Genomic DNA, 17,079 nt, shown 5'->3' with positions numbered 1-17,079 from the left:
TTAACAAAAAAACTCCAACCCCTTGATCTAACAGTAAATAAACCATTCAAAGACAATTTGCAGGCTAAGTGGGAAGACTATGATGAATGGCATCCATGAATATAACAAAACAGGGCAGATGAAAAGAACGTCATATAAAGTTATGTGGATTGTAGAAAGTTGGCTGCTGTAAGTGAAAACTGTGTTAGAAATGGTTTCATTAAAGCATAAGGGAATGCAGTAATGTCCGGTGACAATGATTATGAAGCTGAAGAAATACCAATCGAAATTTTTAAAGCAACTGATTCTTTCAATATTGAGTCTGATGAAGAATTTTTTGGATTTGAATAGTATAATGTTCAATAAACATGAAGTACCACCTTATTCTACCTTAGTTCTGTTATTACATTTGATTTACCTCTCATACCTTTCAAATGAATACCATGCATGTTCATTTTCAATAATTTTAGACTTTTTGTATGGATAACGTGCACGTTATCTATCGAAAAATACGGTATTATTTATAAATAATCATAATCTCAAGGAATAGTAACAGTAATATTATGTTATACCACTGCAACTTATATCTCAGAATTTAATAACATATTATTACCCCAAGACCTCATGGAGTCAAAGACTCATCCAGGAGGTCCTTTTATCACACACACAGCTCATCATACTGTGTCTTAAACACATTCAAACTCTTTGCAGACACCACATTCTCAGGCAAGGCATTCCAATCATTTACAACTCTGTACGAAAATAACCTGCCCCTCACTCCCCTACTCACACCCTCTTTATACAGTTTCCAGGGATGACTCTGGTTCTCCCCTGATTTCCCACTATTTTCTGTAGAACTTCTCCAGCATTAATCCTATAACAACCCCCTTACTAACTTGTAGGTCTCAATCATATCTCCTCTCTTCCTCATGTCCACCAGATTCTGCAAATTACATCTTCTCAATCTTTCCTCATACTCGACATTCCAGAGATCACTCAATAGTCCATGTGTGGCCTAATCAAGGCCTTATACAATGGAACAAGAATCTCCCTACTTCTACACATCAGTGTCCTCCGCATCGTTCCCAGAAGCCTTCGTGTTGTCTTCACAATTTTGGCTATGTGTCCCCTAAATTTAGATCCTTATCCCCTATCACCCCCAGATCTCTTATTTCCTCCACCTCCAACAATATATCCTCACCAAGCATAAATTCTGCATCCCATCTTTGTTTTCCAAATTTTAAAATCTTACATTTTGCAACATTGAACTCACATCCCCATTTCCGTGCCCAATCAATCAATTTATTCAAGTCTTCTTGTAAGGCCACAACATATACTACGCTTCATGGTCGTCCTAACTTTGCATCATCTGCAAACAACCGAATATCTCCATCCAAATCGTTACCAATATCATCAATATACAAGTTAAACAGTAATGGCCCTAAAACAGACCCCTGAGGCACTCCACTAGTGACTTTCCTTTTCCTGGACATCGCTCCCCATACACAACTTGTTTATACCTACCAGATAGCCAGTCTCCAATCCAATGCACTAATCTAATATCCAACCCCATCTGCTCTAGTTTGACTGTCAACTTATCATGAGGTACTCTATCAAAAGCTTTAGCGAAATCCAAGTATATTACTGTGTATCCTTCTCCTCTGTCCAAGGAAGCAGTCACTTTATTGTAATAAGTAAGTAGATTACTAAAACATGACCTCCCTTTAGCAAATCCATGCTGTCCATCAAAGACAATATCATTGTTGTCAACTCAACTCTGGATACTAGTTCTCACAAGCTTCTCCAACAACTTAACCACAACACTTGACATGCAGATAGGCCTATAGCTTGATGCTTGAGTTCGATCATCTCCTTTATGAAGTGGCACAATCTTGCCCTCCTTAGGGACTTGACCGAGTGCAAGACTCTTATTAAAAAAATATGTCAAGGCAGGTGTCAACTCCCTGGCACATTCCTTCAGAATATGCCAGGTTATATTATATATATTTTATAATATAACCTGGTATATATATTATCGAGTCCCACAGCCTTATTAACATCTAGCTTACTCAACTCCACATACATCTCTTGCTCACTTAGTCAGTCTCTCCTCCTCATCATCAACTGCTCTCAATCTCTCCATGAAGTCACATTCACAAGATTGAAAGACCTTTATGAACTGCTCATTAAGTATCTCCACCACACATTCTGCAACAGCTGTCTTTATACCATTTTCTCCAATCAATGTCATCCTTCCATAATCATTCTTTCTTTTGCTGGCTACATATCGAATGAACTCCTTAATATTCTTTTTGGCTTCATTAGCTAACTGCTGTTCATACTTCTCTTTAGCTATCCCTCACCAACCAAGTCACCATCCTTGCCTGGTCTTTGTAGACCTCATGTAATTGGTCATTTCCACTTCTCTTATGCTGCCTCCACAATGCCCTTTTTCTCTGTATCGCATGCTTAATCTCTTTACTCATCCATCCCACACCTACCTTATTTAACCTTCTCACCCTTGGAATACATTTAGACATTGTATCTACTAGACAGTTTTTGAAAATCCCCCTAGCTGCATTGATCTCTTTTCCAGCTAACTCCTCATTCCATGCTACACCCGCAAGCTGTCTCCTGAGCTCTTCATAATCACTCCCCTTGTATTTCCACATATACCCTTTTCTCACAGAGGTCCTCACACTGCTGGCAACCACCCAGGTAATCACCTCATGGTCACTCTCACCAACTGGCGGATGATTTGACACCTCATTTATAATTACATCCTCTGATGAGATGACCAAATCCAAGAACCTCAATCCTCGTGTGCCCTCTGTTACATACTGTCTGAGGGAGTTATCCCTCAAACTCATTTTCTTTACTTCCAGTTGCTATCTCATTCCAGTCTATATTGCCATAATTAAAATCACCCATAACAATCACCCTTTTCTTATTTGCTTGGCTAATTTGATTATACATTAAATATCCACCACCATCCACGTTACCTGGTCTATAACAACATCCCACCAAGTATTTGATTCCATTCACCTCTATCTCACACCATATATAGAATAAAAATAGACTTCCGTATTTACTGAATGATTAATGAAATACGAGGATGATCTATAAAGTTCTTGGCCTCGACCTTAGATGGCAACACTATCAGCACGACTTTTTTTCTAAGTTGGTACATCTGTCATAAGCATCCATGTGAAATTGCAAGTCATTCTATCAAGTAGTTTGTTTTATACAGCTGTCTGAAGTGTCTTTCAGACCACTCTCATATCTCGTTATCCCTTGAAGTGAATAAAATTGAGTATCATGCAGTTATAAATTTCTTTGTAAAAGGTTTAATTTAATACCAAAAAAAATTCATTCGAAGTTCATAAACGTTTATGGGCACCCTCAATTTTCAACAATTAAGAAATGGGCTGCCGAGTTTAAACGTGGTTGTACCAGCCTTGAAGATGATCCACGTGGAGGATGTTCAAAAAGTGGAACAACACCAAAAATCATTGATCACGTGCATGATATGGTATTGGATGACCGGCGAGTCAGTGCGTAAAATTGCTGAGACTGTAGGCATTTCAAAAGAACATGCAGGATATATTTTGCATGAAGAATTGCAAATGAAAAAGCTTTGCTCAAGATGGGTGCCGCACTTGCTCACAGCAAATCAAAAACGCACTCACATGAAAATCTCTGAACAGTGTTTGGAGCATTTTAACAAGAATAAAATTGATTTTGTGCATCGATTTATTACTATGGATGAGACTTGGATTCACCATTACAACCAGAATTTAAATGGTAGTCAAAACAGTGGACAGAAGCCAGTTGTTCAGCACCAAAGAAGACAAAGTCGGTTCCATCAGCAGGAAAGGTCATAGCATCGGTGTTTTGGGATGCTAAATTATTATCTTGAAAAGGGTAAAACAATAACTGGGAAATGTTATTCCGATGTTTTAACCAGACTAGATGAAAAAATTTGTGAGAAAAGACCCGATTTGCACAAGAAAAAAATCATCTTTCATCAGGACAATGCACCTGTCCACAAAGGTGTTTTGGAAATGGGAAAATTAAGGGATCTGCACTATGAATTGTTGGAACATCCACCCTCTTCCCTTGATTGGGCTCTCTCTGACTTCTATCTTTTCCCAAAACTAAAACTCTTCCTCACTGGTCAGGGTTTATTTTTTTTTCCAAATCAACAGGTGATTGCAGATGTAGAGGGGTATTTTGCAGATCTTACTGAGAACCACTACAGGGATGGGATAATGGTGCTGAAGCATCACTGGAATAAATGTATTAGTCTTAAGGGAGATTATGTTGAAAAATAAAAATAATTTTGAAATTATAAATTTGTTCAAATTAAGCGGATATTGAATCCAAAATTATTTCAAAGCCAAATAGAGAAAGTGCAAGAGTTTCATGCTGAATATAGATAGAAACTATAAAAGCTTCAGCAGATCCAAGCATAAGCCAACCTTTCATGACAGGGGCAACTTGTAGTAAGGGTGGAATAAGCTCTGATCACTATCCTTAGTATTTCCCATAATGTAAAACACATCTCCTAGGAGATGCATGATGTTATACATTATGGGGGGGCACTACCCAGACTGGTTTCAACCTTTTTTAGGTCTCATCAGTGGGAGCCAGACCACAGATGTAAGAACTCCATGATTTTTACATCTTGGTCTGGCTCCCACTAACGAGACCTCAAAAAAGGTTGAAACCGGTCTGAGTAGTGACCCCCCCAATGTATAACATCATACATCTCCTAGGAGATGTTTTACATTATGGGAAATACTCAGAGCTTACTCCACCTTTACTATGAGTTGCCCCTGTCATGAAAGGTTGGCTGATGCTTAGATCCGCCGAAACTTTTATAGTTTCTATCTATATTCAGCTTTGAAATAACTTTGTAATAGCTTTGAAATAATGTTGGATTAAATATCCACTTAATTTGAATAATTTTGCATTGCCAAAGTGAAGCCTTTTGGCTCTTTATTTCAGTAGTTATAAATTTGTTTTTTCATTGTTAGGCTGAAGCAACCCAAATAAATATGGCAAAGGCAATTACATAAGTGTCTTCAGACGTGTATTTGTACTGCTACATCAACCGAGAATGGAGAAATTCATATTGGCATTCAATGATTAAATTGTGGACCTCCTAATGATGAAGTCAGCTATTGATGACTTTTTCCATTAGTTTTGAGATGAAGTAAGAGCAATGAGACAATAGTTTGCTGACATACATCTTATGTGGAATGTAATGAATATAAGCTTGCTTCCAAACTGTATAAGAGATGTCAGATGAGTACGAGCAAGTGTTAGTTCCAAAGCAAAAATCTTGAGTATAACTGGGAGGAAGTAGTGTTGGTATAATGGATGATTTGCCTAGGTTAACTAAAGAAAAGTTGGAAGGAGGAGGAGAATGCTATCAGTGAACCTTGTTATCAAGTGATATTATAACGATAAGCATCTCTATATGTAAGAAAACGGTGGAAGCATGGAAAGGCAGAAGTTGCATCCAATGGATGGACTTGGCAAAAAAAAATTTTAAAAAAGTGACTGCCATTTGACTAAGAAGTAATTTTTCTGCATTTTGCCATTTTCAAAGTTGGAGATTCTTTGTTTATAGTCTTTTGCTGCTTCAGTGTAAGCTGACAATGAAACTGGAGGGCTTTTTTTTCTCTCTCAAACCACTTGAAATGAACCATTTGCACATTTGTTGAACTAACACTTTTTTATTCAGTGAAAGCAAATATTTGGATCATGAGGTTAGAAGTGGTTGAGAGAAAGTATTTGACAGAAAGTGAAATTTAGATGGGTTCGTGGTCTTAGTTACCAGAAGTGACATCTGTGGTATGCTTGGAAGAACTGTCAAAACTGCTGAAAGATGAGAATTATAGGTTTTTTCCCGATGGGTGAGTGGCTCATTTATAATAGGTCAGTGCTAACAGTAAATAGATATTTCTATATTTCTTCCAGATCAGGAACTGAAAGGGACTAAGCCTGTTATGATTCTTAGCATTTGGAATGAGATAAAAATATCTTAAATATCCAATAACAGGTCTGTAAGAAAGTTAAAGCAGTTGATGAAATCTTTCACAAATTGTTTAGTTGCAACAACCAGCAGGGTATGATTTTAATTCACACTGAGGAGGGAGGGGGGATAAACTACTTTGATTTAGCCTGGTCAGCTGAGTAGATAGTATATATGCTCTCCAACTAAGAGGCTATGGGTTCAAATCCCACTGTGATATGATGTTTATGTAAACATTCAGGAGGTATATGCTTTTTTTGTTGTTGTTGTCATGTGCAAAGCCACCAACAGCTTACAGGAAGCCTGAATTTTAATTGCAAAAACATTGTTTCATATCTAAGGCAGAAGTCCTAGATTAATTCTTTGCCCACCTATTAAAATGTATGATAGGTATACATGGGTGAAATATATATATAAACAATGAAACAAGAAAGAAAGCAATAGAATAATAAGTGTTCTCACCAACAATAAGCTTGAAGAATGCTAAAGTTTTTTTGGTTTTTTTTTAGACTTAGGTCTCTCAGTCAAAGAAAACCAATTGCTTTGGTGCAATTTTTAGTTATTGACTCATACTTTGCAATCCACTCGAGAAATGAGATCAGTAATCATTTATATAGGGTATACTATGACACTGATGTTTCAGATGTGATTTTACAACTAAATGCTAAAAAGGGCACTGATCAGTAATAGATATCATTAAACTTATATACTGAGTAATAACCAACTTGCCCACATGTTCTAGGAAGAAATTACTAAGTCATAATCCCTTATGGCAGAGGAAAATCAAAGATCCAAAGAACAGTTAATCTAAGTACTATATTCAAACCAGTTTGTAAAACTGACTGCATTTAGTATTTTATTAATGAAACCAAATTCTTTATCTTACACACACACAAAAAAAAAAGGTGGAATTCATAGGTTAAACCTAAATAGAAGCAATTAGCAAAATTGCTTAATTTTGCCAATTAATTATATTAATTGAAGAGATTATAGAAAATGTTTCACATCATTATTTTTTTTTATTTTCTTCTCTCATATAGATAGAATCCACACTAACATTAATATGCTGAAAACAAACGTTTAAGTGTTTCTTCAAATTAAACACACATCTACAAATCTGAACTTAGAGAAATATACATAATCACACACACTAATAATATGAATAATGGTTTAAATACATGTAAAAAAACAAGATCTCTTTCTCTTTGCAAATATCCTTCAACAAGCAGTGAAATGCAAGACTAAATCTTGCTGCATCTGTTAAACCATTATATTTTCAGTATTTAAATGTATCATGTAATTCAAATTAGGTTATCTATTCTTTTCAAACTAGATGATGTCAGTAAGTTAGTCACTAAGTGGACAAATATATCAGAGTATATAAAGTTTTTAATCAAGTCAGATAAAACTTGATATTAAATGTCATATGCCTCTTCTCCTTATGTATCATTAAACAAGAAATTAATATAAGCATAGCGTATTGATGGACGCAACAATAATTCCTGCAGAAAATACTTATGAACATATGTATGCTCATGCTCAATCATGTCAGCTAATAGGTCCTTTTTTTTAAAAAAAGTATTGGGCTTATTCAAAATATCAACTGGCCTTTCATTCACTTATATTAATACTTATATCATACTCATTTTACTTAAGGGGCTACCCATCTTTTCAGGAAAAGTGGAAGTAACCCTCATTTGCATCATTATTAATTTCAGCTACTATCTGATCAAAAGTACTAAAAGCAGAAACCTAAGTAAATACAATTAGATATGTGGATGGATAAGATAAGGAAAAGATGAAAATAATTAGCCATTATCAATGTCATTTAACAACTCGCATGACTAGCAACAAGGAAAACTTGTTACCTGAACAAGGAAACCTGAAAATATTTCAGGGAAGTTAATTTGATTTTTCAGCTCCAAGGTTATGTAGGTCTTTAACTACCACTGAAATGTATCAATGAAACTGATAGATGTCTGAAATTTGAAGTTTAGGGAAAACATTTCATATACAACTGGATAATAACTGCCAATAACCAAGTAACAAACTAAAAACCATTTAAACCATATGACTACAAATTTGGAAAACTAAAAAAAAATTAGAAATTGGTAGTTGTGTGATTTAAACTGTTTGTAGCAAACTATACTCTAATATTTCCTTTTCATTCATACCAGGTGTCCAGATATGTGCACAAAACTCTAGACGTGGTCTGATTAGTAGTTTACACATCAACCCCAAATAGTTAGTGTTTTGGATTATGGGAGGAATTCTGTAAGAAATCTTCTTAACTTTTGCAATGCATTTCCAGAACTTAACTTACCATCAACACTACCAGATCTCTTGCTGCCTCCACCTCCTCCTGGAACAATGTTCCGTCAACAGAATACACCTAGTTCCATATCTTCTAGTCAAAGTACCAACAACGAACTGATATTACTGTTCATTGTCCCAAAGCCAACTTATTTAAATCTGCTTGTAGCAACACCACATCAAAGCTTTATCATTACCTGTCCCAATTTAGTATCATCTGTATAAAAAGTGAACACATGCCCTGAAACCTTGAACTATATCATCAAAGTATAAATTAAATAGCAGCAACAGCCTCAGAACAATGTAGTATGCTGTCACCCTTCTCTTGTGAGAATGCATCCCCTATACACAACTCACCAACCTCAACTGCCACCCATCCACATATCCAGACTGCCAACTTATTATCATCTCCATCCCCTTCGATTTCAATAAAAAAAAAAAAACAGAAAAATGACAGTATAAGATCCCTTCCATTCAATACAGTTATCCTATAATAAAATGCTACCAGTTTAGAGAAACAAGATTTTATTATTATTATTATTATTCCTGATACCTCCAAGGAGTCCGAAGACTCGTCGCGGGAGGACACTTACAACTGTCTCAACCACTATACCAAACCTCTCTAATACGAATCATCTCCATCAACGCCATCTACTGCCCACCTCTATCACCACAACTGGTATTTTTTGTCTGTAAATTGCGTATGTTCTGAAGGGCCGATTTGTCTGTATGCGGGATGAAAAACCCGAGTTTCCGGGAGAAAAAACCCTGCTACCTCCGTATGAGATCGGCTAACTCACCTTCAATTAGAATCATCCAGATAAAGATTCCTCCCGTCGCGACGAGAATTGAACTTAGACCTATTCCAATCGAAGGGCGCAATGTACCGTTGTTCTTCCAATTGCGCTATGGAGGCGCAACAAACCTATACTGTCCACTGGAAAGATTCCTATCATCAATCCAATTTTATATTCTATCTCTAAACAGATTGTCCAATGCCTTCCACATCGCCTGATATACAAACTGACCTATAATTTGCAACCACTGATATAGAAATGTCCTTATGCAATGACACCTATTTTCCTTTCCTTCAACTCTTCAGGTACTGTTTCTGTAGAGTTGAACCATCAAATTAAGGCCAGTAATATGTGATTTCCCATCCAGTTCCACAGCATTAATATCCCTGAAAATTCCAAACATCTCACACATTCGTGACTGCCAGTGTCCCACATTCCATTGCAATTGGATTCAATGCTATTCCAACTCCTGAATATGAAACACACTGATAAAACAATTACTGTACTGAATACTTCTGCTGTACTTTCAGATATATAATATGGCCATCTCCAGTAACTAAAGTCAGTATTGCATACTCATCCTTTCTTCCCCTTCTAAGATTTTGTTTTGCAATCTCAGCCAATCTTTTTTCATAGGAAAAAAAACCAGTACAGATTAATGATATAATGGCACAATTTCATTCTTCACTGCACTTGTCACATAACCTATACCTTACATAGCTAATAAGCATCATATATATATGTGTGTAGAAAGTATTTTACCTTAGGTATAATAAATGTTAAAGATACCAAGCTATTTTAAACCTGGTTTTACTCCATTTCGTAAGTAAGCAAACAGACAAGTAAGTCAAGTTTGCGCCTGCAAGTATTGCAATCACAAACTTGCAATACTTGCAGGTGCAAACTTGACTTACTTGTCTGTTTGCTTACTTAGGAAATGGAGTAAAACCAGGTTTAAAATAGCTTGGTATCTTTAACATTTATTATACCCAAGGTAAAATACTTTCTACATCTATCTCTCCTCCTGAGATTTTTATTTAATAAGGTTAAAACACCTTATGGTAACTTGTTCTGGTAAAATACTTATTCTTCTGGTTCCCATCTGCCATACAGCCGCGGGAGGGTAGCAATATGCTACCATTCTAGGGAGAGATGATTATGAGCAAGGTGGTTTCCCGTTGCCTTCCTTGCCGTAAGTATTTATGACTGTAACCTGTGTGTTCACGGGGACGGTTTGCCTGCTTGCGGGATGAAAAACCCCAGATAAACTGGCGGAAAAAACCCTGATGCCCACGCCCAAGACCGGCTAACTTGGCTATGGCTGAGGAAGATCCTTAAGCTCCTCACGTCGTGGACGGGAATCGAACCTAGGACACTCCTTCCCCAGGCATATGGTTGTGAAGCGCAAAGCCACTAGGCTAACCGCTCTGTATTACTAAAATCTTGGTATTTCTAGCCTGGCTCCCACTAATGAGACCTCAATAAAGGTCGAAACTGGTCTGGATAGTGGCCCCTTGCATTTAATACATAGCATCATACATCTTCTCCAGGAGATGTGCCTTGCATTAAGGGTAAATATTAAGAATAGTGATAGTTTATCCACCGAGCTTATCCACCTTTTACCATGAGTTGCCTTGGTCTTGCAATACGTGTGGGATCACTTAGTCTTGCAATACTTGCAGGTGCAAACTTGACTTGCTTGTCTGTTTGCTTACTTGGGAAATGGAGTAAAACCAGGTTTAAAATAGCTTGGTATCTTTAACACACACACACACACACACACACACACACACACACACACACACACACCAGTAGGTCCTTCATGATTTCATAATTCCATCCATTTCATTCCCATTATTTATCCTTCTAACATAAAGATACAATCTGATAATGCCATCAATAAGTGATCTTTAACCAAGTCCCAGGAACTACCAAGTGTCATGAGGGAGTGAAAAAAGGAGAAAAATAGTTTGCATGTATAAAGGAGGCTCCAAGATAGAATTAGCAAATTATCAACCATTATCACAGGAGTGGTGATGGTGGTCAAATTATTGGAGTTTAAGGATTAATTTAAGGAACTCTAAGAATAAGTTACTGAAGAGTAGGTCATGCCTTGGTAATTTACTCACTTTATAATAAAATAACACCAGTCAGATACAAGGAATGGCTACATATGTTTGGAATGAGACAAAAACACCTTAAATATCCTATAACATCTCTGTAAAAAAAGTTTAAAGCACTTGAAATATGACTCACAGGACTTTGCATAAGCATTGATAGGAATACTGCATGAAAACATAAACTGAATCAAATGGGTATGGAAATGAAGCTGGTGATGTGGATAAGATGGTAGCTAATGGACAAGGCATCAGAAGCATTTATGGAAGAGTCAACTTGCTAGCCACTGCCATTTAACTTATATATTAATGATATAAGAAATAGTCTAAGGAAATATTCATTTGTTCAATGATGATGCAAAATTGGGGAATAAGAGTTAAAGAAATCATGCTGAATGATTTAAATAGACTGACAGCACAGGCATAGGAGAATGTCAGTTTAATGCAGCAAACTATACGGTTATTATTCATTTTAGGATGAAAAGATTATCAGATGATGGAACCAAAATGGACTTCACCACAGGAATAACAAGGGCTGGAGTAAGTTTAAATTTCAGCAGCATATTTCAAAACTGGCTAATAAAAACATACAGAATTACCAAGTAATAAAACACACTGACAAGAAGATAAGGAGGTTATTATACATCTTTATTGAAGAGATAGCTTCTACCTTAGTATCACCACCTCCCACTGAAGAGACCTCGATAAAGGTCGAAACTAGTCTGGATAGTGGCCCTTCCCTTAATGCACAGCATTATACATGTCTACAAGGAGATGTGCTTTGCATTAAGGGCAGGGACAGCTCGTGCACAGGCACTGTGGAACTGCAGCACTCCCAATTTTTCTCTATACATAAATATATTTATTAATTTATTTGCTTGTAAATAAATTAATAAATATATTTATTAATTTATTTACACACAGTTCCACTGTTTGTTTATATGCAGTTTGCACCAGTAGTAGAGTGTTAGTAGTGCTTATCGTGTTTACTCAGTCTCTTTAAATATTTGGACTTTACAATTAAAGACATAACATTTGTTACCACAGAAATGCAACTTCAAGAAATAAGTTCAGTGAGTAGTGACTGTAAGTAAACTACAAAAACTTAAATTTTTGTAGGAAAAAAAAAAACATCTCCGAGGAGCACTATGAATCAGGATAGGTTAAATGCACTTGCGATGATTTCAGAGAAACAATTCTTCAACAGTCACACAAACATCAAGGAAAAAGTTATGACCTTTCGGTTCGAAACAAAACAAGAAGAAGAATGGATTTTATTTTTAAGTAATTTTGAATTATACTAAACTGTATAATTTTAACGATAATAAACAATTAAAATACAATTTTATTTAATGCTGACCATAAAAACAAACTTATATTATAGCCTACCAGTTTCGCCAGCAGACTGTCTGGCTTTTTCAAGGCGTTTATGAAAAGATATAAAAACTAGTAAATGCAAATTGAAAGGAACATAAAAAACGAAACCAACTGGTAGCTAAGGTTACACGTTCGCGTGACAGAGAGGACTTACTGTTCTTATTCATTATCACACATGCGTGTTTGTTGTAAAAGTGTAATGTGATTGCTGGCTAGCTGACAATAATATTAGATAATAAACAATATTTTTTCATGTTTATTTATTTTTTAATTTTTACCATCATTTTGATATTTTATCCAAACACGTATACACTGTACTGACAGTGTGTATGTATATTTCGAAAGTTGCAGCATCCCCAAGATTTCAAGCCACGAGCTGCCACTGATTGGGGAGATACTAAGACAAGGAGTCATGAGAGCTTGGTCCACCTTTACCACGAGTTGCCTCAGTCCTGAGTGTAAACTTTGTTTGCTTACACTTGGATAAAGGATTAAGCTAAATTTATTATTCAAGATATATAAGTGCCTCCATAGTGCAATTGGAAGAACAACTGTGCCCTTTGATTGGAAAAGGCCTCAGTTCTATTCTCATCTTATCAGGAGAAATCTTTTTATTGGTTTTTTCAATTGAAGGTGAGTTAGCCGATCTTATACAGAGGTGACAGGGTTTTTTTTTCTCCTGGAAACTTGGGTTTTTCCATTCCCTATACAGGCAAATCAGCCATCAAGAACACATGCAGTTTACAGAAAAAAAAAAAAATGCTGATGTGCTAGTGATGGGTAGTAGATGGTGTTGATAGTTTTGTGTCATAGGAAAATTAAGCAATAGGGGAGACATTGAGATGTGTGTAGTGGAGTGAAATAGAGTGTCATCATCATAGGAGGTAATAATAGGATTCAAGTAATAATAATAGTAATATAATATATAGATTGAAGATTTGTGGGTTGGTTGAACTTCATTGGAAAAATGGGGAGGAATGTGACTGACATCAGCTATATAAGTTACTTAAAAGACCTTATATGACTGATGCAATGAAAATGTTCAGTATGTTAGGGGGGGGGGAACTAGATGAGAGCAGTTAGCAAGGGTGTGTGGGTTATTTTTTTTTGTTTGGAGGGTGCAATGGGTTGCTCGGTTGGGAGTGCTTGTTGATGAATGAGTTCAAGCATGACAGGTAATATGCAAATGATGGCTAGCGTCTGGTAAAACGTTAGCCGGCCTCCAGCAATAACTGCACAGGTTTCATTGCGAATCATTTTACTATTATGGGACTACTCTATGGAGTCCTTAGACTCATCAAGGGAGGCCCTAAACATCATGCCAAGCACTATTTGACATTCACGCAGTCTCTATCATACTTTTCTTGGAACTCATTCACAATCATGGCATCCACAACATATTATAGCAACCTATTCCACTCATTCACCACTCTCTCCAAGGAAAAAATTTAGTCCTGACACCCCTTCCAACTACACTCTTCCTCAGTTTCCAAGAATGGCCACTAGTTCAGCCACCACCAGACATGTTCTGAAAATATTTCCTCTGTATTAATCTTGCAAAAACCCTTCGGTAATTTGTATGACTCAATCACATCCCCCTTTTTCTGCCTGTCAACCAATTTCTGTAACCCACAGATCTTCGACCTGTCCTCATAAGGTTCATTCCATAGATCTGATACCATCTTGTTCATTCGCTTCTGGATCCTCTCCAACTCCTCTTCATCACCAAGAAACCCAGGTAACCAGATGTGTGCACAATAGTCGAAATGGGTCTTGCAAAGACTCTAAAGAGTCTTTGCAAGACCCATAAAGAGATATAATAACCTGCTTGTCTCTGCTCATTAGGATATTCTTCAGTAACAGAGAGATCTGATGAGCTGCTTTAGCATTATTGCATTATGGCAATATGTCCTCTAAACTTTAACTCCCAATCAACTAACACCCCCCCCCCAAAAAAAAATCCCTGGCTCGATCAATTTCCTGGAGTACAATTCCATCAATATGATACATTGTTGGTAATCTTTTCACCCCTAAAATACATAACCTTACACCTTGTCACATTAAACTGACATCCATTCTCCTTTCCTTCAGACTGCCAAATTATCTAAATCTTTCTGCATTTAACATCTTTATTAACATCAGCAAGCAAGTAAATAGTTCTTTTCAGATTCTTTCCTATGTTGTTAATGAACAAATTAAACAGTAGTGACCCAAGAACAGAGCCCTCTGGCACACCACTAGTTAGGGGCCTTTTACTAGACTACTCCTGAATAAACCACTCTTTGATATCTCTCTCTCTCTCTCTCCTCTCCATCAACCATCCTCTTATCCACTTCAACTTTATATCCATCAATTTCAATTTACTGATTAAAATTCTGTATGATATCCTGTCAAAAGCTTTTGCAAAATCCAGCAGGATCACCATAAACCTTTATTCAAATCAGCGCTGTCACTGTATTATAAAACAGGAGCAAGTTACTGAGGCATGACATATCCTTCACAAAACCATGTTGCCTCCATGCAATATTCCAATCTATGTTTCCATAATAACCTGCCCTCCACTCTTTGAGCTTATTTGATGATGCATGCCATCCACATCCTTTACATCCCCTGATCTATAAAAGAATCCAACTATATATTTTGTCCTGCTGACCACTATGTTACACCAGATGGCCTCAGATGTGCTATTTTCACTGGCCAGCAGTTGAACTTCTACTCTCTTTGGTTGCAGCTCATTGGCTATCATCAATAATACTCCTTCCCCATTCATTTCTTTCTATCCTTCCTGAACACACTATACCCTTCACATTCTATTGCACTAACTATATCAGCCATGTCTCACTAATGCCAATAATCTTTGGCCAGGATGAACTAACCAATGCCCAACCTCCCTCCCCCCTGTTCTGAATACTCCTGGAAACAGTGCACATAAAGTGCAAATGTCCATTAAGTCCATTGCTGTCCTGATGCTTTATACTAACTCTCCCATTCTGGTTTGTTACCCATGGTACTGACTTAGGCATTTTATACACATTCTCACACTCAACTGCCACGCTGTCATTTGTGTGCCCGCTCAACAGAGCAATGGAATCCATAAAAGCTTTCTTCAATCTCTTCAGTTTTAACAGCCTGTGCAGGAAAATGACTTCAATGTTTTTAAACTAAATCGTTGACGTTAAAATAAAACTGAAATCTGCTTGGAGCATTTCTATAAAACAGTCATCGAATAAAAAGGGCACTCAACTGTTGTGTAAGCAAAGATGAGTACAAGGCAAGCCATAAAATTAGACGATACGCCCATTCATTTATTATTATTACAACTTGCACACGCCACCAGCCGGCTCTGCTTGGAGGTGGCAATATACACAGGCGCCGCAGAAGAAAAGACGCCTAAAAGATGTCAAAAAATATGAGATAAGAGTTTAAACGAACAACGAATGGTACATATAATTATGAATGTACGTCGTCTTCCGTTCGGACCCCTTCAGATCTTCCCGAAAACAAACAAATAAATTCTGAAATTGTATCCTGGACCCAATTATATCACTGTAATTTTTTATTAAAATTTACGAAAATATACCTAAAATAGTTCTTTATTTTTTGATGTATCATAAATAAACTTATGATTAATTGTTGAGTTCCGTGTAAGGGCCGTATCCTAATTTTAATTGGATCGGATGCATGTGGTCCAGGCCTAAAAGTCGGTTTACTACTGATAACTCATTCTTCTCGACTTTATTCAAAAAAAAACTTTTTTGGAAAGGCGCCGAACATTAAGCGCACACACAAGAAAAATACTATGCGCCGGTCCTGCTTCCAAGGATTTCGATTTATTCTCATTAGATGAGAAAAAACTATTCTACAACAATAAACAGAAATGACTGTACAAATTGCTTTTAACGTAACACGAAACTAAGATAATATGAATTTGTTGCAAGTTCTTCTAACTCCACCAAAACGATTTAAGAAAACTCGAAAATTAACAGTGAGAGTGAAACATCAAGAGAATCATTCTTCAAAACATAAACATTTTGGTAAGAGTACATTACAAATTTCAATTAAGCCTACCTGGTGGATATTCCACGTGTGTAATAGCTAGAGATATCCATGCTGATGAATCTCCGTTTTCTATAAAAGGACCATGCTCGTTCTTCAACATATCAATCGGCTCTCCCATTTCGCTAATTTCACATGACAGGAAGAATCAACAATATTAAGCGTTTCCTACTCATCTATCAGCAAGCTATCGAGCAAACGTCACTTTGTAAATAAAACGTTTAAACATATTAAACATCTTGCCAAAAGGGGGCGTATAAATGAAAACACCTACTTTAACAGCTGGAAATGCACTTATAACATTAAATACTAAGTTATTAATTATCTTTCAGACAAATGAAGCGACTAATAATAAATGTTACTTGAATGATTTAAAATTATACTTAAGATCAGTTTA

General features: G+C 36.5%; 1 protein-coding gene across 1 annotated transcript in view; it reads right to left on the bottom strand.

Annotated features, from left to right (window-relative positions):
- Window positions 1–16,839, bottom strand: part of LOC150103770 (dolichyldiphosphatase 1-like) — an 85,280-nt gene extending 68,441 nt beyond the window's left edge. The window contains exon 1 of the mRNA XM_090396539.1: window positions 16,695–16,839. Within this exon, the coding sequence (XP_090252665.1) occupies window positions 16,695–16,803 (109 nt within the window). The 5' untranslated portion in view covers window positions 16,804–16,839. The remainder of the gene's footprint in view (window positions 1–16,694) is intronic.
- Between the last annotated feature and the right edge of the window lie 240 nt (window positions 16,840–17,079).

The sequence above is a fragment of the Typopeltis vanoorti genome, chromosome 8 (assembly GCF_054136105.1).
Source record: "Typopeltis vanoorti isolate ZY-2024b chromosome 8, IOZ_Tvanoo_1.0, whole genome shotgun sequence".
In the NCBI taxonomy this organism is placed as follows: domain Eukaryota; kingdom Metazoa; phylum Arthropoda; class Arachnida; order Uropygi; family Thelyphonidae; genus Typopeltis; species Typopeltis vanoorti.
Note: the sequence above shows the minus strand (reverse complement) of the source record. Positions and strands in the feature narration are given on the sequence as shown.